Source organism: Gobio gobio, assembly GCF_949357685.1.
Source record: "Gobio gobio genome assembly, chromosome: 25".
Taxonomy (NCBI): Eukaryota; Metazoa; Chordata; class Actinopteri; order Cypriniformes; family Gobionidae; genus Gobio; species Gobio gobio.
In genome coordinates this window covers 13,873,214-13,899,142 of record NC_137121.1, presented here as the reverse complement: position 1 = coordinate 13,899,142, position 25,929 = coordinate 13,873,214, and the positions used below count along the sequence as shown (strand labels likewise).

The following is a 25,929-nucleotide window of genomic DNA, read 5'->3' as shown; positions in this document are numbered from 1 at the left end:
ATGATATGTATTTCATTCAACCATGTTCTCCGTACCTTAAAGCGATATACATTTTTCCCTTCTGAGAGATCAGAATGAAACCTTTTAAAGCTTTCGTTATTCCCACACTGAGCTCAATGCTGCGCTTGCTTTTCCCCCCTTCTCCTTACAACTCTCTTATCAGCATAGAGGGAATAAATCTCATCTTATGGTTTTCACTTGCAATTAATCGCTTTGACGCGTACACTAAATAATTTCTGCTCTTCTGAGCTTGATTTTCACGCAAGAGGTAGAAAGTTATCGGAAATTCGGCACGTCGCCTCCTGTGAGCATATTAGGCCTCTGCAGTTCATTGGCGGCAACTGATATACAAATCACTGATATGAAATCAGTCACCATAAGCTGTGGAAGTGGATAAAAATCACATTTAAAAGGTACAATTTGGATTCATATGAGACATTCTGCGAGCGCAACAAATCAACACAGATATGGAAAACAGGGAAAAATTATAATGTTTACTGGTCCTTTTATTTCAAACAAACAATTACTATTGTATTGATGCATGCTGTTATGCCAAGTGCCTCTTAATGGTTTGAATAAACACTTTCACTATTAACTACTACCAGCAGCAGTAAACAATATCAGAATCAAATCTGTATGCATATGTATCCCATTTTTACTTAATCACACGGGAGTATACTTTATTCTGAGAATCTTGTCAATCATAGCATTATTCAGTCAAATGTTTTACTAAAATGACTTCTAAACTACATAAATGGTCATTGCCCTGATTTCCTATTAGCTGTGCAAAATTTTTGCTTTGAATATAATACAATATTCCGCCAACATAAAAGCTCACATATTTGAAATTTTGAAAGTGAAGAATTGAAGACGTAAATATTAGTAGTGTAACTTGCAGTTTAAAAAAACAATTATTATAATGATCAAATATTCATTTTTTTACAGGACAACTATAATTTACAACAGTAATATATGCATGTCTTAATTTTTATAATTAGAGTTAAAACAATAATAATATAACAATAAAAAATAATAAGCAATATATATATATATATATATATATATATATATATATATATATATATATATATATATATATATATATATATATATATATATATATATATATATATATATATATATATATATATATATATATATATATGCAGCCGCATAAATAAACAATTCAAAAATAAAAAACACTAAAAAAGATTAAATATTTTATCTGTTTACTTTCAGGAGGTAGTCTAAGTATAGATTTTACATATAGCCAATATTTGATTTACATGTGTGTGTATATAGTATAATATTTTACGTCTAAGGGGTATGGCTGATCAAAGACTTTGGGAACTCCTGGTCTAGCACAACAAACAAAAAGTGCAACTTTAAATTAAACGAACTGAACATGCAATGTTTGCCTATTTCACACTATTTCAAAATAGCGCTCGCAACAATACCGCCATACAGTCCGCAGATTGCAGTTAAGGTTTCAAACATTTGCGCTCCATCACGCATGTTAACGTAACGTTTTGAATTTCACGCTGGAGGGGGGAAAACATGTTTACATTAAACCACAGGCTACATTTCATGGTACTGAGATACCAGAGATCTGAGATCTTTCTCACTCAGCACAAGTGTCCTGCATGTGTGGGCAGTCGTTGCCAGCGCGCTCGCTCGCATCAGTGGGCCGTTCCTATGCTTAGAATGAGAGACAATCCAGATGCATGCGTTCACAAACAATGTGCGTTTACCTGCAACGTGCTGAGGAGAACCTCAAGTCCGCTGGAGCTCGGCGTTGCCATGGTGGGTCTCGATCGGGCTGAAGAACGGAAAGAGGGAAGAGAATTTAAAGCGAGGTTAGAGTGACACAGAGGCAGCACCTTCTCCCTCTGCGCTTTAACAAGACAGACGGGAACAGTTAAAGCCGAGAGGGGTTCAACTTGTCGCCTGAAACTCTATCTCCCTCAGATAAACCCAGCGGGCTGCTCCAGTTGTGCACGGACATTGAGATGAGGCTCCTATTAAAAGGGCCTGACGAGACACAGGGATTAAACCAAGCTGAGCATTTCACAGTAGAGAGGACACAGGCTGGAGGGATATCAAGAGGCTGAGGAATCTTCTCTTGTGTGTATGTGTGTGTGATTAGGAAGAGAGGCGAGCGAGTGTGTGTACATGCGTGACAGAGCTAATAGAGGCAGGCTGTGCTTAAACATGGACTGGCACTAACGTTATAAAAGATGATCTATCCCTGAAATGAATCTCGACTGATTAGCGTTGAACACACATTCACAGCTGTGTTTTGTTGACATAAAGGGGCATCTGTGTCACATTTGTGTTACCAAACTCAAAGGCCTATAGCAGTTTTATCACTCAAGGCTCATTCACATTAAGGACGATAACTGTAACGATAAAGATTTAGGGCCAGATTTACTAAACAGGGCAAATTAGCGTGAGAGCGCAATCTCATAAAAGTGCAGATGAGAGTGGAAAGTTCTGCGCATGATCTACTGACAATGCACAAATGAAAGAACACGAAGCAGCCGGATCATTCCCATAATGACCAACGCAATATACCAAGATCAGCACAAACTAGCGTCTGGTTCAAAACACTTTTTTGGCAGTAAATAATGCCACAAATACCAGTAAATTGATGATCACAAACCTTAGTAAATTACCTTGCGTGATTCATTTAAATACTCTGCTCACATAAATATTGCTTCTGAAAGTGATCTCCTACAAATGCATATGCAATAATATCAGCTGCAATTTTTCACTGCGAGTCTTTAGTAAATCCTGACAGCCGTTAATAAATCTGGCCCTTAGTTTTAAAAATCATTAGGGACGCACAGATCACAATTTTTCATGGCCGATTCCGATTAGATTTTTTTGCAAGCAAATTGGCAGATTCCAATATCGGTTGCCGCTTTTTTTTTCTTTCTTTTTTTATTTGTTTATTTGCTCTATTACAAGCCAAACTGGCCTTAAACAAAAAAGTATCTGTAACCATTTGAAATTAGAGGCAACCGCTGCATTTTAATCACACAAAGGCGCTCCACATGTGTACCATGAACAGTTGTTTTTGATTTAAAATTTTTTTTTTACATTTTCAAGATTTAAAGCAAAAACAGCATGGTCTGACTTTGTGAAATTATGCTACATTAAAAATACCTGCACAAAACAAAAACAACAGATGGACTGAACGAAAATGAAAATTCACTCTCTGTCAATAAGTTGAGCTGGAACTTATAAACACTACTTTAAAGGGATAGTTCACCCAAAAATGAAAATCAGCCCATGATTTACTTTATCCTAGGTGTTTATGACATTCTTCTTTCAGACGAATACAATCTGAGTTATATTAACCCTCTGGGGTTCTTCATTTATGGGTCACACTCAGGACCTACAGGTCAAAAATTACCCGGAGGGCGGGATTAAGATAAAAAAGATTTGAGTAAAATCAATTAATTATATTTTTGTTCAATAATATTTTTTCTTTTAATATATACATAATTAATAATTAGTCATAATTTTATGATTTATAATTAATATTTATGCAATAATTATGACCCATTTTTTCCCATTGAATATAATAAAAAAATTATATATATATATATATATATATATATATATATATATATATATATATATATATATATATATATATATATATATATATATATATATATATATATATATATATATATATATATATATATATATATATAAAGGGACGCCTATATATATATATATATATAAATATATATAAATATATATATATATATATATATATATAAATATATATATATATATATATATAAATATATATATATATATAAATATATATAATATATATAAATATATATATAAATATATATATATATATATATATAAATATATATATAAATATATATATATATCTATATATATAAAGGGACGCCTCCCCCATAGGAAATGAAATGAAAAAAGTCCAATTAGTCATAATTTTATGATTTATAATTAATATTTATGCAATAATTATGACCCATTTTTTCCCATTGAATATAATAAAAAAATTATATATATATATATATATATATATATATATATATATATATATATATATATATATATATATATATATATATATATATTTTTTTTTTTTTTTTTTTTTTTTTTATTAAAGCTGTATTTCATTTTAGAGTCAAGCCTAGGCCTCATGAAAGCAATTTTTTAAATGAGATTGGTGCCATCCGGTGGACACATTGAGAATTTTTATCACGCAATAGCACATTTTTACCACTATAGTGGATCTTGCGTTTTATATTAAAACAATTTAAATCGTAGCTTCATCGGAATGGTCCGAAACTTGGTGACTTTATTGGTACTTGGTATATGAACACCCCAAAAAAATTCGGGACAGGATTTGAAAAGTCTAAGTGGTCGTAAAAAAAAATTGTCACACTCAGGACTTTCGGGTCAAAAATGACCCCCATAGGAAATGAATGGGAAATTGGAAAAAATATGAAAATACAGAGTTTTTTTGTGCATACAATCTACAAATCAGCTAGGATGCAGAAAAAAAGAACTCAACAGTGAAGGGGTGAATCTCTAAAACATCAAGAGTGCAAAACAGACACAAAAACACACGCACACACAAATGAACACGTGCCATTCCAAAAGCTAATTTTGTTTTTGTGTGTGTCTGTGTGTGTGAGTTTTTTTGTCTGTTTTGCACTCTTGATGTTTTAGAGATTCACCCCTTCACTGTTGATTTGTAGATTGTATGCACAAAAAAACTCTGTATTTTCATATTTTTGCCAATCTCCCATTCATTTCCTATGGGGGTCTGAGTGTGACTATTTTTTACGACCACTTAGACTTTTCAAATCCTGTCCCCAAGTCACCAAGTTTCGGACCATTCCGATGAAGGTACGATTTAAAAAAAAAAATTATAAAACGCAAGATCCACTATAGTGGTAAAAATGTGCTATTGCGTGATAAAAATGCTCAATGTGTCCACCGGATAGCACCGATCTCCTTTTTGACCCGAAGAACCCCAGAGGGTTAAAAAAGTCCTACTAATACAAGCATTATAATGGCAGTAAATTGTTGCCTCGTTTATGAAGTCCATAAAAGTGCATCTATCCATCATAGAACTGCTCCACACGGCTCCGGGGGGGTAATAAAGGCCTTCTGAAGCGAAGTGGCGCATTTGTGTAAGAAAAATATCAATATTTAAAACTTTATAGACTAACTAACCTCTAGCGGAAAGCCGTACCTACGGCACAGGGTAACCCCTGACGCAATTTATGACGCAGAATGTAGGAGTATCGCAAGCTTTGACGCCTCTCGCAGATAGTGCTGGGCAACAAACTCAGGCTCTCTTCTCTTATATCGAAATCCTCCGCCATTTCTCTTTAAAAATTCTCTATTTAGACTCTAATTCATGACCAGTGTTTTGTTTTGCTCTATCCTCTGCACTTGTCAATACGCATGCGTCAAGGGTTCAAAGGTCAAGGGTTACTCTTTCGCGGTAAATCGATGCATACGTCCATCCGCCGAGAGTTAGGGCGTTTTCACACCTACCTTGTTTGGTCCGGATTTTCGGACTTTTCAGTTTGGTCCGAATCAAAATGACAGGTGTGAAACCTCCCCCGTACCACGGTCCGGACCAAACAGAAGAAATTTGGTCCGACGAAAAGAGGTAGTCTCGGTCCGGATCAAACTGAACAAAGGTTCGGTTCGTTTCTAGTGTGAAAGCATTTTCTGTATGGTTCGAACTTTCAGAGCATTTACAGGAAGTTCCTGTTTATGTTTAAATATTATAACGTTATTTTTAAATTCAATCTAGGCTACATTGATTATGAAAAGTGAAAATATGCGCAAAATGTCAGAAGACAGAAAGTCAGAAATAATTTTGAACGAAATTTTTTATGATTTTGCTTAGAAAGCATTTCTTTAATGGGAATTTCGTTTTGTATAAATTGTATCTTAATTTTAATCAACGTTTAATCAGATAATTGCCTGGATTTAATAAATAAGAAGCAAATAGTCTATAGCAGACAATAATCGCAGGAGCGATCACATGCTTTACATGAACTGGAGCGGGTCTCAAATAAACCGAAACTCAGCAGGCTACTTGCCTCACAAACATGAGAAATATGTGTATATAAAGCTTGAAATGTCCACTTTTAAACGTAACGAATAAAAAATGCGCACTGTTCAATAGTGCCAATGATATGCGTCCGTCCGTTCATTCATTTTTGTAAAAGACGCTGACGTCAGACGCACGTCCGTTTACAAACCAATCAATGTCGAGATGCAGCCCACATAGATGATGACGAGTGGACGCAAGTGCGTCATGTAAAGTTCTTTAGTCCGCTCACATAATTGCAATGTGAAACCAAACCAAAACTAACCGAATGTATAAAAAGTATCAAAACATGAACTTCGGTTCGGACCTTGGTGCGGACTTTCAGGTGTGAAAACACCCTTAGTTATTGTAGTCTCTAAAGTTTTAAATACGGATATTTTTCTTACACAAACTTGCCACTTCGCTTCAGAAGGCCTTTATTAACCCCCTGGAGCTGTGTGGAGCAGTTATATGATGGATAGATGCACTTTTATGGACTTCAAAAATGACCCATCAAGTCAATGCAATTATAATGCTTGGATTAGCCAGGATGTTTTAAATATAACTCAGATTTTATTCGTCTGAAAGAAGACTGTCATATACACCTAGGATGACTTGAGGGTGAGTAAATCATGGGCTAATTTTCATTTTTGGGTGAACTAACCCTTTAATAGGCATTATACGGCAGTAAGAGAGAAAAAAATGGTATATGAAGACAGTCTGTTCCCTTCAGAGATACATTCATATAAACCCCCATTCCCCATTCAATATTTATGTTTTTCTTCCAATATTTCGAGCATTGCAAACAGTGCACTTGCTGTGCTTACTACAGTAGGCTACTATTTTCTCTGCTGGCACGCGCGTCTGTGCTCTTGTCTCCTCTTTGTGTCCATCGTCAGATTGTCCTGTTGTTATTGCCATTGCTATTATTCTTTTAAATTTAGAACGATTTTTAGAGATGAACCAGTCGACTGGCCTTAAATCAGAACGGGGTTGTGCCGAATTCTGACCCCTGTATGTGGTTTTAGTATTAAGAGTGGAGGTGGGGTTAGGATAAGAGGGTGGGGTTAAATGCTCAAGCTTTAAAGAGCCTGAGCATTTAAAGCAGAAGAAAAAAACTGCAGCGCGCACTTAATAAACAGAACGATATTGTGCGTTGGTGTGGACTCTAAAATAGTTATCGTTTATAGTTTTTGTTCTTTGTGTGAACAAGCCTTTACAGTAACTCGTTTTGACTAAAAGTTACATTAGGCGGACAATTTTATCCAAATGTATTTACGGTGAGAATAATACATGCAGAAGCAAATGAGAATGTTAACAATTGTCTAGAAGAATTACCACAAACTTTATAGGGACAGTCTTCTTTAATGAAAATGTAAGTGGTACGTTTGCTTTGGTGTATCTATGGAGACAAACAGACAGAGATTCTCTATAGACATTCCCAGAGCTCAGATATTATTACAGTACATGTTGCTTGTGTTCGAATTACAGATGTTACAGCAATAACTTTCCACACGCAGTGCCCCTGGTGTCATCAACAGATGACGAAGTAGCCTACTCTTTAACATGGAATAAATGCGCAAACAAGAATACACAAATGCTTGTTTCATTTTTCTGGACGATTCAAGTGCACACAAAAACACTATGAAAAATAGCAATATATGGAGCTTTCTCATAATGAAACCTACAGCAGGGGTTTCCAAACTGGGGTCCGGGGACCATCAGGGGTCCTCCAGAGGGTTGTAAGGGGTCCCCAGAAAATTTCAGAGAATAAAAAGAAAGCAAAAATGGTGCTTACATTTGTGAAATACAAATAATGTTTAATTGAAAATGTTCTTCTTCAGGTTTATACATCCAATATTAAAGTATAGCCAATTTAAGTTTGGAAACAATATGTTGGATTTACAATGTCACACTTACTATTTATATAACAGTTTAAATATTTTTTCATACATAAAAATAGATGGATTTTAGTAAGGGGGTCCCTCATAAAAGGTTTATCAAATTTGGGGGTCCTTGGCATCATAAAGTTTGAAAAACCCTGACCTACAGAACATCAGTTATTGGTATAAGCCTATTAGTAATGACTGTTCCCTGAAAAGATTCATAATAAAAGGTTAATCAAAATCGTATTAGTTATAATAACATTTAAATTGCAAAAGGGCAGCTGCATAGTGTGAAAGCTTTGGTTCTTGTAACAGCTTTGCGCCTCTAAACGCCTTTCCTAAGCCAGGTTATGCATGAATCGGCATATTCAGTGTGTGATTATGCTTGAACAAAATGATGATGCTTTGGAAAAGCGAGCCAAGCCCTTCTATTCCCCAAAGCCCGTGGTTTGACAGCTTTTTGGCAAAGCTACCTGTGGTCAAAAGTGTGCTGCTGCTGCTTTCAAACTCAAACTGAGGGGAAGTTTAGCAAAGCCATTTCCTCGAGTCCTAAAGAGACACAGCACTTCCAATTTCATGAATAGGAAAGAAAACGTTGACATTTACTCACCATCAAAACATGTAACTTATAGTTTTCTTCTGTGGAACACGGTCATTTTTAACGAAGGTGGGTTGTAAAGTTCCAAATGACAAAAAAGCACCAAAAAGGTATCATAAAAGCGGTCTATACGACTAGTGTGTAATCTTCTGAAGCCATACGATCATTTTCTGTGAGCAACATACATATATTGACGTTATTCTTGACTTAACATCTACTTGAAATCATGAGAGAAAGTAGCGATGACGGATTTATAAATGAATCGTTCTTTAGAGTCGGACCTTTCGAACCGGAGGAATCGGTTCACAAATATGCTCTGCATGATTCGTTTGGGTCCTGAGCTCAATTGTTTAGAAGCGATTTAACGCGTTTTTAATCAATCGTATGGCTTAAAAATACCTTTAATACAGCAATTTGAATTAGTTATATGAATGTAATAATACTGTAATGGTGCTTTTGTGTCCTTTAAGCTTGAAAGCGTCAGTCCCCACTGTAATTGTACGGGGAAATGACCAGTAATTATTAAAAATGTATCCTTTTTGTAGTAAATGGAATATAGAAAGTCACATATGGGTGAGTAAATGACAACACCTTTTATTTTGGGGTGAACTATCTCTATTTACGTTTGCATGTTCAAGGTGAACGTGATTTTACCAAGTACAACATCTTTGTTGATCCTGGAAAAACATTCCAATGAATCAACCAATCTGATTTGAGGAACAGTTTACAGTTTATGTCAAGTTTAGGCTTACAACCAGGGTTAGGTGCTTCTGCATCAGTGTAATTCACCAATAATTTCCCTCTGTTTTTAGGGATAAGTTATACTTTAAAAATGTTCTAGACATTTTTGGAAATTAATGTTGTTTCAGGATCAACAAAATATGTCTTACTTGACAAAATCACGATGACTGACACACATGGTCATGGGGGGAGAAAGTAGGACAGTATATCTACAAATTTACAAACTTCATCTCTCAGTCAGACCTTATAATTTTCTCTATCATGTCCACAATTTAATCACATCTGCCGACTACACTATGTGAAAGATGTATGTGATCTGTGCATAAATGTTCCATCAGACCAAAGCAAGCATATTGTGTCCGGCTGCGTACGCACAGCTATTTTTAGGCCTACCACTGTTTTAGGACACGGAACATCAGTAGAGGGCATGAATGCTGGGTGATGACAGCTCTGGTGCAACTGATGAGATCAAGATGTTGTTCAGAGAAATCAAAAGTGAGGACAAAATTGGCCTATGGGAATAGTTTTCTGAATGACATTTAAATTGCAATTATTTTAAATAGGACATCAGCAGGTCATTTGCTTTGTAACTTTCCATTTGGGATTAAAATCACAAAGCACATCTTTGAAACACATATTTTACATGAGCACCTAGGGTAAACTTGTCCCATCCGAATAGGGCTTAACTCAGGACATTTATTTAACATAAAAAGACAAGAGCGGCAGCACCTGTCGTGCCGTTCTATTTGCAGTGCGTCATCAAACCGTTTTGCATTAATTGTCCTATCAGAAAGAAGGTTTATAGTCAGCAGCTGATGAAGGCTTATGTGCATTGTTTTCATTAGCTGAATCACTGGAAGTAACCAGAGTCATTCCTCTACACGGGGTGATATTATGTTTAAGAAGCCAAAACAGACAGGCTGTCGGAATAATAACAACAACAACAGAAAGAAAAAAAAGCTGAGTAATCTTTGCAGAGGGAATACAATATGCACTATTGGCATTAAAATGTTTTCAGCAGACTTTTCGTAAAATCCAGTGATCTATGCACACACTTTTTATGCTGACTTAAAACACTGCAAAAAAGTAGCTGCAACCGACATTTAGTTTTTAGTAAATTAATACCACTTCTTTATAAAACGGATAGTATATATATATATATATATATATATATATATATATATATATATATATATATATATATATATATATATATATATATATATATATATATATATATATATATATATATATATATATATATATATATATATATATATATATATATATATATATACATATATACACTGTATACACACACACACACACACACAAGAACACATGAACTTTAATGACATCCCATTCTTAATCTGTAGGGTTTATTATGGAGTTGTCCCACCCTTTGCAGCTATAACTGCTTCAACTCTTCTAGGCTTTCCACAAGGTTTAGGAGTGTGTTTATGGGAATGTTTGACCATTCTTCTAGAAGTGCATTTGTGAGGTCAGGCACTGATGTTGGACGAGAAGGCCGGGCTCGCAGTCTCCGCTCTAATTCATCCCAAAGGTGTTCTATCGGGTTGAGGTCAGGACTCTGCAGTTCCTTTCCCTGGAACTGAGCAGCCAAGCCCAACCCCTGAAAAACAACCCCACACCATAACCCCCCTCCACCAAACTTTACACTTGGCACAATGCAAATCAGGCAAGTACCATTCTCCTGGCAACCACCAAACAGTCCATCGGATTGCCATACAGAGAAGCGTGATTGGTCACTCCAGAGAACACATCTCCACTCCTCTAGAGTCCTGAGGCGACGTGCTTTACACCACTGCATCCGACGCTTTGCATTGCACTTGGTGATGTAACGCTTGGATGCAGCTGCTCAGCCATGGAAACCCATTCCATGAAGCTCTCTACACACTGTTCTTGAGCTGATCTGAAGGCCACATGAAGTTTGGAGGTCTATAGCTATTGACTCTGCAGAAAGTTGGCAACCTCTGGGCACTGTGCGCCTCAGCATAAGCTGACCCCGCTCTGTGATTTAACGTGGCCTACCACTTCGTGGCTGAGTTGCTGTTGTTCCCGATTGTTTCCACTTTGTTATTATACCACTAACAGTTGATAGTGGAATATTTAGTAGTGAGGAAATTTCACGAATGGACTTATTGCAGGTGGCAACCTATCACGGTAGCACGCTTGAATTCACTGAGCTCCTGAGAGCGATCCATTCTTTCACAAATGTTTGTAGAAGCGTCTGCATGCCTAAGTGCTTGATTTTATACACGTGTGGCCATGGAAGTAATTGGAACACCTGAATTCAATGATTTGGAGGGGTGTCCCAATACTTTTGGCAATGTAATATATATATATATATATATATATATATATATATATATACACGTATACATACATACACACACACACACACATAATTGTTTTCATTGTTATGATATTTTTATTATAAAAATAATAAACTCTGCTAAACAAAAAAATATATAATTTACATAATCAAATAATATACAAAATATATTATAAATAATAAATTGAGCAGAATTGTAGAAAGTTGAAGTATTTTGAACACGATCAGCAGTGTTATTAATTGCAAACAACATTCAAATTAGTGATCCCAAAACAGTTCTGTGTTTTGGGTAACAGGTTGTAGCCTGATACCAAGGGACCTCGACCCTTCCCAGGCGTATACTGCTGAGCTGACGCAGGACATGCTAACAACAGCTCCTGGTACAGCATCCGTCTTCACCTCTGTCCTGTTCCCAGTGACCCGGTCAGTCATTATCCGACTTGAGATGTATTTCGCAAGTTCGAGTTTCAGAGCTGCGAGTTTCCACCCCTCCATTTGTTCCCAGGCTAAAATAAGAATTAGCAGCTCTTGCTAATTGCAGCTGCGATCAAGGTCTTAGGATTTCATTTTAGTGCAGCGCACAAGTCCATGAGAGGTCATTTTGGTTATGTCAAGAATCTTTCTGCAGTTTATAGAGATCATAAAGATAATAAAGAACTTAGTTTTTTTCTCCAACCACCCGAGACATATATATTTTTTGTGATAAAATGTAATTGATGAAATGTAATTCTCATCTGAATTGAGTTTTCAAGAAGGATATATATATATTTTTGAGCACTGCTAGGAACTGTAGAGTTACTTTGTGCAGTAATTTGGCTATTTGGCACAATGGAAGCTCATTTTAGAAAACAGTTTGAAGTATAATAATGCATGGATGAAATTACATCTCCACCACGCCACAGTTACTGGGAGCGTATATGGAGAGAGAGAGAGAAAATCAAAGAAAATCAAAAGCCTAGCTGGGTAAAATGGACCATTATAATGAGAGAGCAACATGATTGGCATAACATTCAGTATGTTGGAATATGGTCTTGTGACCGACCATGTGTAAAATAAACTCTTGTAATTTGTGAATTAACTCCCATTTGAATGCATTGGAAGTTTATTGCATAGGAGGCATGGAAATGTTCTTTAAAAAATCACCATGAAAGACTGAAAATACCATCTGAATAGGGTTTAATATGATCAATTTGGCCATGAAACTAATGGTGATAAATGGTGAAAATGGTATTTATATGCACAGACATTTTGGTTTAAGGGTAGCATACCTTGTTTAATCACTAGAGGGCAGTATATGAAACATGACTTATGCCAGTGACAACACATAATAATAATCAAAATGGAGTTAATGGAGTAATGAATCACATCAATAGTTTTTTTTTCACAGATGTTAGCTAAAAAAAACCAGCATGAAACATTTACAAGAAATTGTCTATCATACATCAAAAAGGAAAAAACAAGAAGAAGAAGTTGTAGACAGCATAGAAAACTAACATCCGAGTGCAGAATTCCTCAGATAGCTGGACAGTTTGCCATCCGCTCTGACGCATCCAGAGCAAAAGACTGAACTAATTAGATGAAGTTGCGAGATGTTTTCTACTCACTTCTTGCCCCCGTAGCATTACTCAACATTTCCCTCGAGTACGGAGCTCTATTTAAAAACATTTTTGACCTTCGTGTTTGACTAGGCTAAAGAGTAAGTGGATTAAGACAAGAAAAAAAAACACCCCTTCCTTTGCCAATCTCCTCCCACTCATCCACCAACGCTAATGTTGTCGTTCACATCTTAGCCTTTATCATCATGTCATTTATATACCAATGACCATTAGTAAAATTCAAAGGGGCCTGGGACAAAATTGGTGAACCATAACAAATTATGGAAGTATGTTTCCACCTGAGATTTTTTAAAAGCCTATGAAGTCACAATTTACAAGAAAATTTGAGAAATAAAGTCCTAAATATGCAAAATATAAACAGTCACATGTAGTGCATAGAATACTATTTAACTTACACACTCTAAAAAATAGCGATTAGTTTGTTTTAAGCAAACATTTAACCCAACCCAATTGCTGGGTTAAAACAACCCAATTGCTGGGTTAGTTCATTTTCAACCCAACTTGGGTTGTTTTTAACCCAGCATTTTTTATAGTGCAGTTGATCCAACCTTATAGTTGGTTATTGTATTGTATGTGAATATGTATAGTATGTTTAGTTACACATTGTCATGTTAACAACCAGTAAGTAAATCTCACAAACTTAAAGTGCGGTAGGATTGATGTCAAAATCAAAACCCGAAAGACTCATTTCGCCACTGGTTCTCTTGAGATTGATGTGACCCGTACTGGCAAAACGAGTCGCATTGAGCAAATGAGTTATTGAGTTATTGTTATTTTTACTTTATCTATTAAAAATGATGTAAGATTATTTGGAACCGGACAAAAAATTACCGAGCTACACCTGTTTGAAATCGATAAAGTCAGCAAAGTCAATTTTGCGCAAAATCAAGTTAAAGTTTTCTGAAGGTTCCAAAACAAACTCACCTAGCAACCATACACTCTAACAATGCTGGGTTAAAAATAACCCATGTTGGTTTGAAAATGGACTAACCCATCAATTGGGTTGTTTTAAGCAAACATTTGACCCAACCGCTGGGTTAAAACAACCCAATTGCTGGGTTAGTCCATTTTCAACCCAACTTGGGTTATTTTTAACCCAGCATTTTTTTGAGTCTACCTTAAAATCCCTGGTAATGACACCAAATTTGACACACACCAAGTCAAAACCAAATATCTATAATTTTAGAACCACTGTAGTGAGATGGACTTTGTAACGACGTCTTTAGTACCTTTTAAGGGTCTTGAGAGTGAACTGTGCCATTGTGCCAATGGAGGCCTTTCAGAGCCATCAGATTTCAACCAAAATATCTTCATTTCTGTTCCGAAGATGAACAGAGGTCTTACGGGTGTCGAACGACATGAGGGTAAGTAATTAATGACAGAATTTTCATTTTTGGGTGAGCTAACCCTTTAACTACATTAGTTAACATGAACTAATAATGAACTGCACTTATAAAGCATTTATTTATCTTTGTTAATGTTAATTTCAACATTTACTAATGCATTATCAAAATCTTGTTAACATTAGTTAATGCAACTAACATGAACAAACCATGAATAGCTGGATTTGTATTAACTAACGTTAACAAAGATTAACTAATGCTGAACAGAGGTGTTGTTCATGTTTAGTTCATGTTAACTAATGCATTAACTAATGTTAACTAATACAACCTTAATGTAAAGTGTTACCGGAAAATATATATATTCAACATTTTTCCATGATACGACAATTGTTTGGTTAACATTAATGAAACAGGCAGCCTACATATTAAGAAGTATTGTACCGCACAGATCTTATATAAATGTTTTTCCCCTACAGTACCAAACGTTCACTTAAGACATAACAGATAATGTGAATACTCGCCAAGACAGATGTTTTGAAATACTGTAATTCTGTGTATGTGTATATCGATATTCCAAGCGCTCAAGTCACTCGCACATGTGCTGTTGTACACGCACAGTCTGCCCGGACACTAAAATTGGGCTGCACACGGACAGTGGACGGCCGAAGTATACTTTGGGCTTTAAGGAGCTCTGCATAGGTCTGGAGGCTATGTGTGAACCTCCATTTGAGCCTTTAGAATCCTTGAATCTAAGGATGCTGCCTTGTCATTGGTTCTGGCATCAGCGAATCACGTTGGTGATCTTCATGCACTGTTGGTGCATCCCTTTTGCATTCCTCTGATTTAGATGAAGACTTGCTTTGTACACGGGTACATTGAGCAGATGCAGGCTGTGTGCTCGCTTGACCAGCTTTTTGTCATCTTTTCCAACTCGGCCAGTGGGAAGCCGCTATCCAAGTGATGTCTTTTGAATTGGATTGTAGAAAGCGGATTGTGGATTGGGTTGGTTCTGCCTGCAGGGGTGCGTGCACACTCTACGAGGGGCAAGGAAATGTCATGGGCATGTTTTAAGATTTGTGTGCAACTCTTTTTTCAGTTTTTAAACCAGGGGTCGTCACTCCCTTGAACAAGGAAAAGGGGTATGTGGCAGTGCTGGTCCCTTACGTTTAGTTCAGCGACTTTGTGGGGAGTGAATATAAGTCCCATAGTCATGTACCGAGTGAACCAGCTGAATGGGAACGTTGAGTTATGTATATAACTACTGTTACCAGAAGGAGGGAAACGAGGTACAAAAGTGAAGAGCTGGACTGAACAAAGGGAACTGCATTTATATGCTGTGGGCACGTAACCCCGCCCAACTCGCCATACGTCATTGGCCTTTCTGGCATGAATAAAGGTGTCTTCAGCAAATGGTGCAAGAGCGCAATATCCCATAGTCATGTGTTGTACCTCGTTTCCCTCTGAAGGAATTGAAAATAATCAAAGATATTTGATATTTGAAATCCAACAAAGAAATTAGTTTACTGTGGTCAACACATTTGCTTATCAGCGCGGTTTTAACATGCGCTTTTCTGAGCGCGTGCACTAAACGCCTGTCAAACACGTGATTACAGAACTAAGTAGTCGTCTAACTGTGCTAATACACACAAGGTTAACATAAACACAGTTGGATATGTCTAAAGTGAAAGTAAAATCGCGTGTGTCTATTAGATGCACGGAGGTCTTACATTGACAGCAGGCAGCCTAGTGAACATGCTGTCCTTAAAGGGACAGTTCACCTCTAAAATTATGTCATTATTTACTCACTCTAATATTGTTCCAAACCTGTATTCATTTCTCAATGACAGAATTTTCATTTTTGAGTGAACTATCCCTTTAATGTTAATACAACAACAAAAGACAAAGAGAAAATCACTCACTGCTCTTGACTGAAAAAATAATACAGTAGCTTTAATAAGAATCAATGTATATCTTATAGTGAAGTCTATGTAGTGTATTATTTTTACATTTATTCATTCAATTTCATACTTAAATGCTGCTGTTCAATTATTTTAAGTAAAATTAAGAAAGAGTATTGCAATAAAAAATAGTCTTTTTTCTCCTTAACCTCTTGCTGTTCCTGTCGCCTAAGAATAGAATAGCAAAAAACTGAACCGAACCGAGAACCGTGGTTAAAAACCGAGGTATGTATTGAACCGTGGACTAACTGTATTGTTGCATCCCTACTGTATATTAGCCAAACAGTGAATCTGTGCTGAAAAAAACTGTAGAGTTCGATTAAACACACATCAACAAATATGGAAACTACCAATCTGCTAAAGAAGGTTATCAAGCTTTTTGTCTAAAGCCATCTATGGGCAGTCAAGTTGATGTTGATGAAATATATAAGCAATACAGATGGACATTACTCTCAGTAAGCGCTTAGGGAGGCTCTGGTTGACACCTCTGTCATGCAGATAAACCTGAAATGATAAGTTGGGATTATCAGTTCAACTCCTACTGTGATGAAAAGGGCACGATGAAGTTCACGAGCACTCCGTGTAACTTGTACTGAGCCGCTGGGAGTACAGCAAGTGCCAATGACCGCGGCCAAACTTCGGTGTTGAGTCAAGTTAAAGGACACAGGTTCATCAGGCTACATTGGCATATTCATATATTGACAAATGCATGCACAACCCAAGCACACGCACATACACAAAGCAACTCCCACCTAGGCATGTCGATCATCAATCATCAACAGAGGATTTATGGAAAATCAGCTTTCTCAACGATAACATTAATCAACTCAGTGAAATTCCAGCACTACACCCGATCAAAGGTAGAAGCCTATATTGCATGTCAGTAACTGCATACGGTTTCTTAAAATAGTTTGGCAAAAGACTTGGTTACTACACTACAAATCACAACATAAAGGCTTGATATTCTATTCTCAGCACTGAGATCCAAGGAAGAAACCCAGCCATTCACTTCTGACCAGAATGATAAATTAGGAGTCACCGAGCTGTGGCAGACAGATGGAAAAGAGATAAACCTCTGCTGCGAGCCAAATGAGCCACTGAGAGGGGTGGGGGGGGGTGTTATGGGCTTGTATGTGTGTAGACATTTCTCTCCACTACTGTATTAATAATACAAGCAATAAATCCACAGTTTATGTACATCATACATGCAATATAGGTTAATTTGTTTATTAGGTATACATTAATTCTGAAGTAATATTGAAGCCACTGATGTTAAGTGATTATTTTCATGTTAACTTTAATAACTGACAAATAGCCAATATTATAAATCTGTCTTCTGTGTTTTACATATAAAATCTATATTATCTACCCAGCTAACGAAATGTTTAAAATGTCCAGGTTTTTTTTTAATAAAAATGTATTATCTTGGTTATATGAATATTAAGGGAACAATCCATTTTGCCAACATTATGGGAATGTTACTTTTGAATGTTTTCTGAAAGTTCTGAAACAAGTAGTGACTAAACAGACTAAAACGTTTCAGGGGAAAAAAGTTAAAAAACAATAAAACAAATTTTTTAAATATGCTAAAGTTTGGAGAAGATTATTAAACAACAGATGACTTTGAACAAATGTTCTATTAACGTTACTGGAAGATATTTCTTCATATGTTTAAGAGAACCTTGGCAGAAGTTCTGAGAATGTTCTACTGGGATAATGGTAGTATGTATTTCCCACATATATATATATATATAGTTTTATCTGGTAATATATTTCCCACACTATAAAAAAAGATAATAATATTATGGCATGCCGTTCAGGAAATTATTGTATTTATAATAAGAAGTTTGAATGTATGGAATGAAACTCAGAATGTATGGAATGAAAGTTGAATATATGGAATGAAACTTGATTTTATGGAATTAAACTCAGAATGTATGGAATGAAAGTTGAATATATGGAATGAACCTTGATTGTATGGAATGAAACTCGATTATATGGAATCAAACTTGAATATATGGAATGAAACTGAAAATATGGAATGAAACTGAATATATGGAATGAAACTTGAATATATGGAATGAAACCGAATATATGGAATGAAACTGAAACTGAAACTTTCATTCCATATATTCAGACTTTCATTCCATTTAATCAGGTTTCATTCCATATATTCAAGTTGCATTCCAAACATTCAAATTTGATTCCATATAATCAAGTTTCATTCCGAGTTTCATTCCATACATTCAAGTTTGATTCCATATAATCAAGTTTCATTCCATATATTCAGTTTCATTCCATACATTGAGTTTCATTCCAAATAATCAAGTTTCATTCCATATATTCAGAGTTTAATTCCATATATTCAGAGTTCTATTCCATATATTCAGTTTCATTCCATATATTCAGAGAGAGTTCTATTCCATATATTCAGAGTTCTATTTCATATATTCAGTTTCATGCCATATATTCAGTTTCATTCCATATATTCAGAGTTCTATTCCATATATTCAGAGTTCTATTCCATATAATCAAACTTCATATTATAAATACAATAATTTCCTGAATGGCATGCCATATAAAATAAATAAATAAATAAATAATTTTCATGTTTTGACAAAAGAAAAAAGTTATGTTGTTCAGATAACATAAGTTTCAGGTTACTTTAACCAACAATATGTTTTTACAATATACTTATTTTAATACATTTATCTGAATATATAAATATGTATTTTCTAATTAAGCTGCACTAAATGCATGCATTACATTGACATCCATAGATAAAATATGCTCTAAGCTCCTGCCATGTTTGTACATTTTTAAAATTGTTACTCATGCATGTCAGTATATTGCAGTATGCGTTTACACAAGAATATATAAATGTTTGTGTTCCTTGCCTTTATCGTCAGCAGGTCATGAATGTTACAGGCAGGCAGCCATGCTTCACCTTTGACCCTGGTTGCTGGCGTACTTTTGGTCAAAGGCTCAGAAACGCACCTGCTTAAAAGGCCAGCTGCTCATACCAGATATAACTTTATTGCAGACCGTTCAACCCTCACATTCACTTTACTAACAAAAAGATGCCTATACTGCATAACCGGATTGAATTTGACTGTTCCAGGCCTTGCTCAGGTTTCTTCCAAACCACGATCATAATCATCCAGATAAAAGGCTATTCTATTTCTATTAAGTCTTACATTCAGAATTGAAAGAACCCAGAGGAAAATCATCAGTAGCAGTGTCTAAGGGTTGATTACAAGGTCTGTGTGTAATAGTGAACAAGTCAGACATGTAGTGAAAACTATAATTATATACCATTTTAAACTCTTCACATTAACAGCTAATAGGGCATATAGGAGCTGGCCCTTCACATACAAATTACACTCATCTCCTCCTATTAAATAGCAGCTGCATTGAAGACATAATTATGTCAGACTGCTATTAAGTGACATTAAGATTGTGACTCAGAGGAAAATAAGGTCACATCACCTATATTTACAGTATTTGCTCTCATTTAAAGGGGAGTAAGAGGTAAAAGCTGAAGAATACATTAAATTATCTATCCTGTTCTGACGTATTTCCTATTCAAACAGGAGGTTGGGGCAGAACAAATTACACATTGTCCTTTTTTTGAAGCCAGTATGTGCCTGCATAAAAAAAGCAAAGATGACATAACAAATTTCCACCAATGTATATGCTGCTTGCAAAAATAATGCTTAATCAGAGTACAAAGCTACTTTTGAATTGCTGCTAAAGGAGAGAACAAAGTTTTGCCCCAAAATAGGGTGGTTTCATTCTACCAGTAGGGGATAAAGCTAACCAGCTAGAAGCAAGGGCTAACTAGCTAAACCTGGTCAGAAGCATAACTACTTGGCATTAGGAAGATGGGACATTTTCATTGTATTTTACTGGGAAAATGTATTTATGGGCATTTACACAACAAAAATTGATAACTTTTTATGCGTTTGGGCTGTTCATTTACACGACAATGGCATTTTGGGGGCCTGAAAATGCAAACTTTTGAAAATAAGTTTTTGAAAACAATTATATGGTCAGACGATAGCCGCATAGTTTCATTACAAAGTGACATCGCCAACTACTGGCCTGGTATGCATTAAACAGCGTTTTTAGTCATTTTCGGTGATCGTTTTGACAAATGTTGTCATCTGTACGTGAAGAACACACCTTTTACAAAACCTTAGACACATGAATTATCAATAGTCCATATTTCTAGAAAAGAAAGGCTGTTATCTGCTAAAGCTTTTAGGAAGACATTAGCATCTAGATGACCTCAAAGCTAACAGACATTGAGACAAAACACTCAAAATTTTGGATTCATGAGGTCTTTAAGGTTAACTCTAAGTTTAACTCTAGTTAAATTATCTTTTTTAAAAAGTGTTTCATTTCTTCCTCAGTTCAAAGCAAAACAGTATTTCTTAGATCAAATCCAGCAATTACAAAATGAGAACGCAAAAAAAGATTTTCCAGTGTCTCATTTTCCCAAATTGACTGTTCCCTGGGCAACGTTCATTGCTTAGCAACTGTCACATCTGATATAATATGCATCAGAATAAATAAATCTAAAACACGACTTTCCTACTTTGACAGCTTAGATTTTACCTCAGAGCATTAAAACAAAGACTGAAATAGAGCAGTTGTCAAATCAATGTTTCATTCAATAATTATCACAAGATTTAGTAAATTAACTAGTCAAAGACCATATATATATATCTTACATACACTATATTGCCAAAAGTATTGGGACCCCCTCCAAATCATTGACTTCAGGTGTTCCAATCACTTCCATGGCCCCAGGTGTATACAATCAAGCACCTAGGCATGCAGACGCTTCTACAAACATTTGTGAAAGAATGGGACGCTCTCAGGAGCTCAGTGAATTCAAGCGTGGTACCGTGATAGGTTGCCACCTGCAATAAGTCCATTCGTGAAATTTCCTCACTACTAAATATTCCACGGTCAACTGTTAGTGGTATTATAACAAAGTGGAAGCAATTGGGAACAACAGCCATGAAGTGGTAGGCCACATAAAATCACAGAGCGGGGTCAGGGCATGTGTAAAAACAATTCCGGGCTCCAATTGAACATTTTCTAGTGACCGATCACATCTAAATTTTTCAGTTGACCAAATTGAATTTCTGTGAATTGATGCAATTTAATTCAATTAAAATTCAAAAAATTAAATTTGGCCAACTAAAAAATGTAGATGTGATCGGTCACTAGAACATTTTCAATTGGAGACCTGATTTTTTTTACAGTGTGCTGAGGCGCACAGTGCGCCGAAGTCGCCAACTTTCTGCAGAGTAAATAGCTACAGACCTCCTAACTTTGTATGGCCTTCAGATTAGCTCAAGAACAGTGCATAGAGCTTCATGGAATGGGTTTCCATGGCCAAGCAGCTGCATCCAAGTCTTACATCAGCAAGTGCAATGCAAAGCATTGGATACTTTGCACGCCGCCACTGAACTCTAGAGCAGTGGAGACGTGTTCTCTGGAGTGACCAATCACGCTTCTCTGTCTGGCAATCCGATGGACGAGTCTGGATTTGGCGGTTGTCAGGAGAACAGTACTTGCCTGACTGCATTGTGCCACGTGTAAAGTTTGGTGGAGGGGGGATTGTGGTGTGGGGTTGTTTTCAGGGGTTGGGTTTGGCCCCTTAGTTCCAGTGAAAGGAACTCTTAATGCTTCAGCAAACCAAGACATTTTGGACAATTTCATGCTCCCAACTTTATGGGAACAGTTTGGGGATGACCCCTTCCTGTTCCAACATGACTGCGCACCAGTGCACAAAGCAAAGTCCATAAAGACATGGATGAGCGAGTTTGTTGTGGAGGAACTTGACTGGCCTGCCTCAAGTCCTGACCTCAACCCGATAGAATACCTTTGGGATGAATTAGAGCGGAGACTGCAAGTCAGGCCTTCTCATCCAACATCAGTGCCTGACCTCACAAAAGCTTCTAATGGTCAAAAAAAAAAGTTCAGGTGCATGTAAAGACAGGCGTCCCAAAACTTTGGCAATATATTTTATATATATATATATATATTAACTTGTGGATCATTTGGAATCCTTCACAGACTATCAGTAATCCACCATTAGGTTTGAGAACCACTTATCTAGCCAGTGTCATTAGTGGCCATAATCATAATTGCGTGCTATGCTCTGTCAAGTAATTTTTAGAAACTTTTAAAAGTCCTCCATGCACAACATAGCTTGTGCCATACCACTGCCATGTCCATTCTATAAAAGCTTCACTCATTCCTTAGTAATGATTCCTATGTAGCACTGTGGGAAATACAGACAGATAACTTCGATGCCAACGCACTGGTTCCTAAGAGTCACTTAAAGTGCCTTCTCAGTGGACTTCCTGTCCTTCTACCAAAAAAAAAAAAAAAGGTGGCAAAAGTAATTTGGCTAATCATTAGAAGAATTATTAGCTGAAAGGTAACACTCCCAGCTCATGCTACAATGATAAATGTTCGTGATGGGGTCAGATGCTTGGTCAGAACTGCCAACAGTTCCTTTTGGCTTCCTCCTCTATGGGTAAACCATACAAGATGTATATCATCTCCCATCAAGCAATTTTGCATTTAAAAGATGTCAAAACACAGCCTGACGTCTAAGGTAAAACAAGGCAAAATTTGGGCTGCCAGAGAATTTTTCATAGGTGTCTAACCATAGCCCAAGAATAGACTAGTCATCTAGAACATGAACATGTCAAAGAAATGAAACCCAACACCTTTTAATCGCTGTTAACTTTGCTTACATGATGGAACATCAAACATTTCGCAAGACATGTAACCAAATTCAAAGTTATTTTGGCTAGAATTGAGTTACTCATAGGCGGACTATATAGGGTCTATGGTTAACCAAGATGGTGAAATGACGCTGTTGCTTGCTAGGCGTTGAGTCTAACTTGCATGCAAGTCAACTTACTCCACAATATTTCATTAGCATTCAACTTATATTTAAAATTGCAACAGGGCTACTACAATGGTGTTGCATTCTTGTTCTAATTAAGGTTTTTGTGAGGTCTTCTGAATGATAAAATACAGGAATGGTAAATGGAATCACCTATGCCTTTGGGAGCAAACAAATCCAAGCCGCCTCCGTCAGAGCGACAGCTGCTGATTAAAACAAGCACCATGAATGGTAAGTAGAAATGGCATGACTTATCCTTGAACTTCAGTGGGAAACTAGAAACCTGCTTTGAGAAAGAAAAAAACAACAACAACCAGCAGCTCACATTTGCTCAGGCCGAGTCGCTGGGTTAATCGTGTCCACTTGAAAAGTGGCATTAGCCCAACGTTAATCCGCTACATCAAAAATAAACATCCCATTCCAGCAGGTAAACTCAATTAGAGATGATTATCACATTATTTTTTGCACAATAGAGAATTATAATGTCTTCAAGGGGCAAAAGTTGGACCACCATTATCTAGGGTCTAGCCGACCACTATCAGAAAACATTCTGCACAAAAAACACGAATCTGTGAATAATGTACTATTAATAAAAAACAGTTTGACCCTGAAGTCCCCTAGCAGTGTTCAGAGTTACTGACACATCAGCACTGCCCGCTGGGTTTTTGGCTTAATCTCCCTAAAGCTTCTAATGGCACGGCAGAATGAACAAATATTTAAATGCCTCAGTGGATACAGCCACGTCTAAAATTACACAGAGGGGGTCATGTCTTTTTTTTACCAATATTATTGAAAAGTGTAAACAACATCTAGAGTGCCACACACACACACACAAAGGCGTGCGAACATTCAGTTCTATAACTAAAAAATAGCGTCAAAGGTTGCAGATATCACATCCCCATAAGTGGCAAGGTGATTTCATCACAGACAATACCACTGAATCCCTCTCTAATCCAGACAGACAGAGTCTATAAATTATAACCTACACCTGTGGGAAATAGACTCCCTAAAGCCAGAAGAGCTTTAATGCTTTCATTCTCTCTCAATGACATTCTCCTGGCACGAATGTATTGTGGTAGTGACTGTCACTCAGCAGTGGTCCTTGTTTAGTTACATAATACCACAGGATAAATATCCCGACATTTGAGAGGCAAACTCATGGATCGTGAAAAACAAGACGGGGTCGGGGTCAAGGAGGACAGATATTGAAAACTGCTGAGTTCACTGTTGAGGCTGCAAGATAAAAATAATGCCGATGGAAATAACTCTATCTCTCGTCTTAAGCTTGGTTAAAAGAAAAGAGCAGGTGGGGCTTGAGACATTCCATGAGGTTGCCCAGAATCCATGAGAAGTGCCAAGATCAAGACGGCAAAGACAAGAGCTCCGCCCATCCCGCTGGCTCGCCAATCACAAGGTAGTGCCTAAGCACACATGCAAATGTACGCCTATGTCAATCGGGCCGAGTATCTCGATAATCAAGCATGCATTTCGAGGTTGACGAACATTTTGTAAATGTACCCTGTGATCCTTTGCAACAAATACTTGTTTCCTTGAGCGCTCTTCCAAGACTTAAAAACAAAAGGTGCAACAAGCTCATGCAACCTGGTCAAAAAGCTGCAAAAGCACTGTACGCGAGTAAAACAAGACATTTGCATGTGCAAGCTCTGGTGTGAGCTTTCTTTACACACAGCATGCTCTTGCCAAGTGTTGATGTGCATTCAGAGCATTGCAGAGATTCATCTTCTTGCTTACCCCCATTAGTGAGGCTTCCACACTCTCTCAATGTAGCTGTCCAGGTGAAGTGACCCGGCTTACTGTAGCTGTACATCTTGGGATGGTCAATAGAGTCAGAGCCAAGTACAAAAGTATATAGGACAAAGAATAACACAAAGTGCCAGTATGTCCAGTGTAGATTCCTGTCTGCTTCTACCTCCTCCCACTGCCTCTAGCCCAGTCACTGAGTCCTGAATTTAAGGGTCGCACCTGGCCGTTTTTTAAAAGCCCCCCCTCCTCCCTTTTGGTAAACCCCAGCTGGATTCCGGCCTGACAAAAAGTAACAGGGTCAAATGTACCGTAGGGGCCACTGGGATGTAAATCAGTCCTGGGTGCACAAGCTGTCTAGGGTGGTGTGGTGGCTTTCTGCGGGGGGTTGGTGTTGTGGTTTTATGCAGCTTCTTTAGACAGCTTATGGCAGGGTTTTTAAATGTGTGTGTCTGTGTGGTTGCATGGGCGGTAGACTCAGAAGCTGCCAATGGCGGACGTCCAAACTGAGTCTCGGCCTCTTGATGTGTCCGTCCACACCACACAATATGAATAGCATGTTATGCCAGGAATGCATGAGTGAAAATAAACCCCATTTACGAAAGCATGCAACAGGCTTCC

The 25,929-nt window shown here is 36.9% G+C and overlaps 1 protein-coding gene across 2 annotated transcripts in view; it reads right to left on the bottom strand.

The window, feature by feature from the left end:
• Positions 1–25,513, bottom strand: part of agbl1 (AGBL carboxypeptidase 1) — a 228,607-nt gene extending 203,094 nt beyond the window's left edge. Inside the window, exons 1-2 of one of the 2 annotated variants that reach the window (XM_079809969.1) lie at positions 25,300–25,513; positions 1,752–1,819 (exon numbers count right to left, since the gene is read on the bottom strand). In XM_079809969.1, the coding sequence (XP_079666095.1) occupies positions 1,752–1,819; positions 25,300–25,375 (144 nt within the window). In that variant the 5' untranslated portion in view covers positions 25,376–25,513. Of the gene's footprint in view, positions 1–1,751; positions 1,820–8,608; positions 8,888–25,299 lie in introns of those variants that run through there. The other variant, XM_079809970.1, reaches the window with a different exon arrangement.
• Between the last annotated feature and the right edge of the window lie 416 nt (positions 25,514–25,929).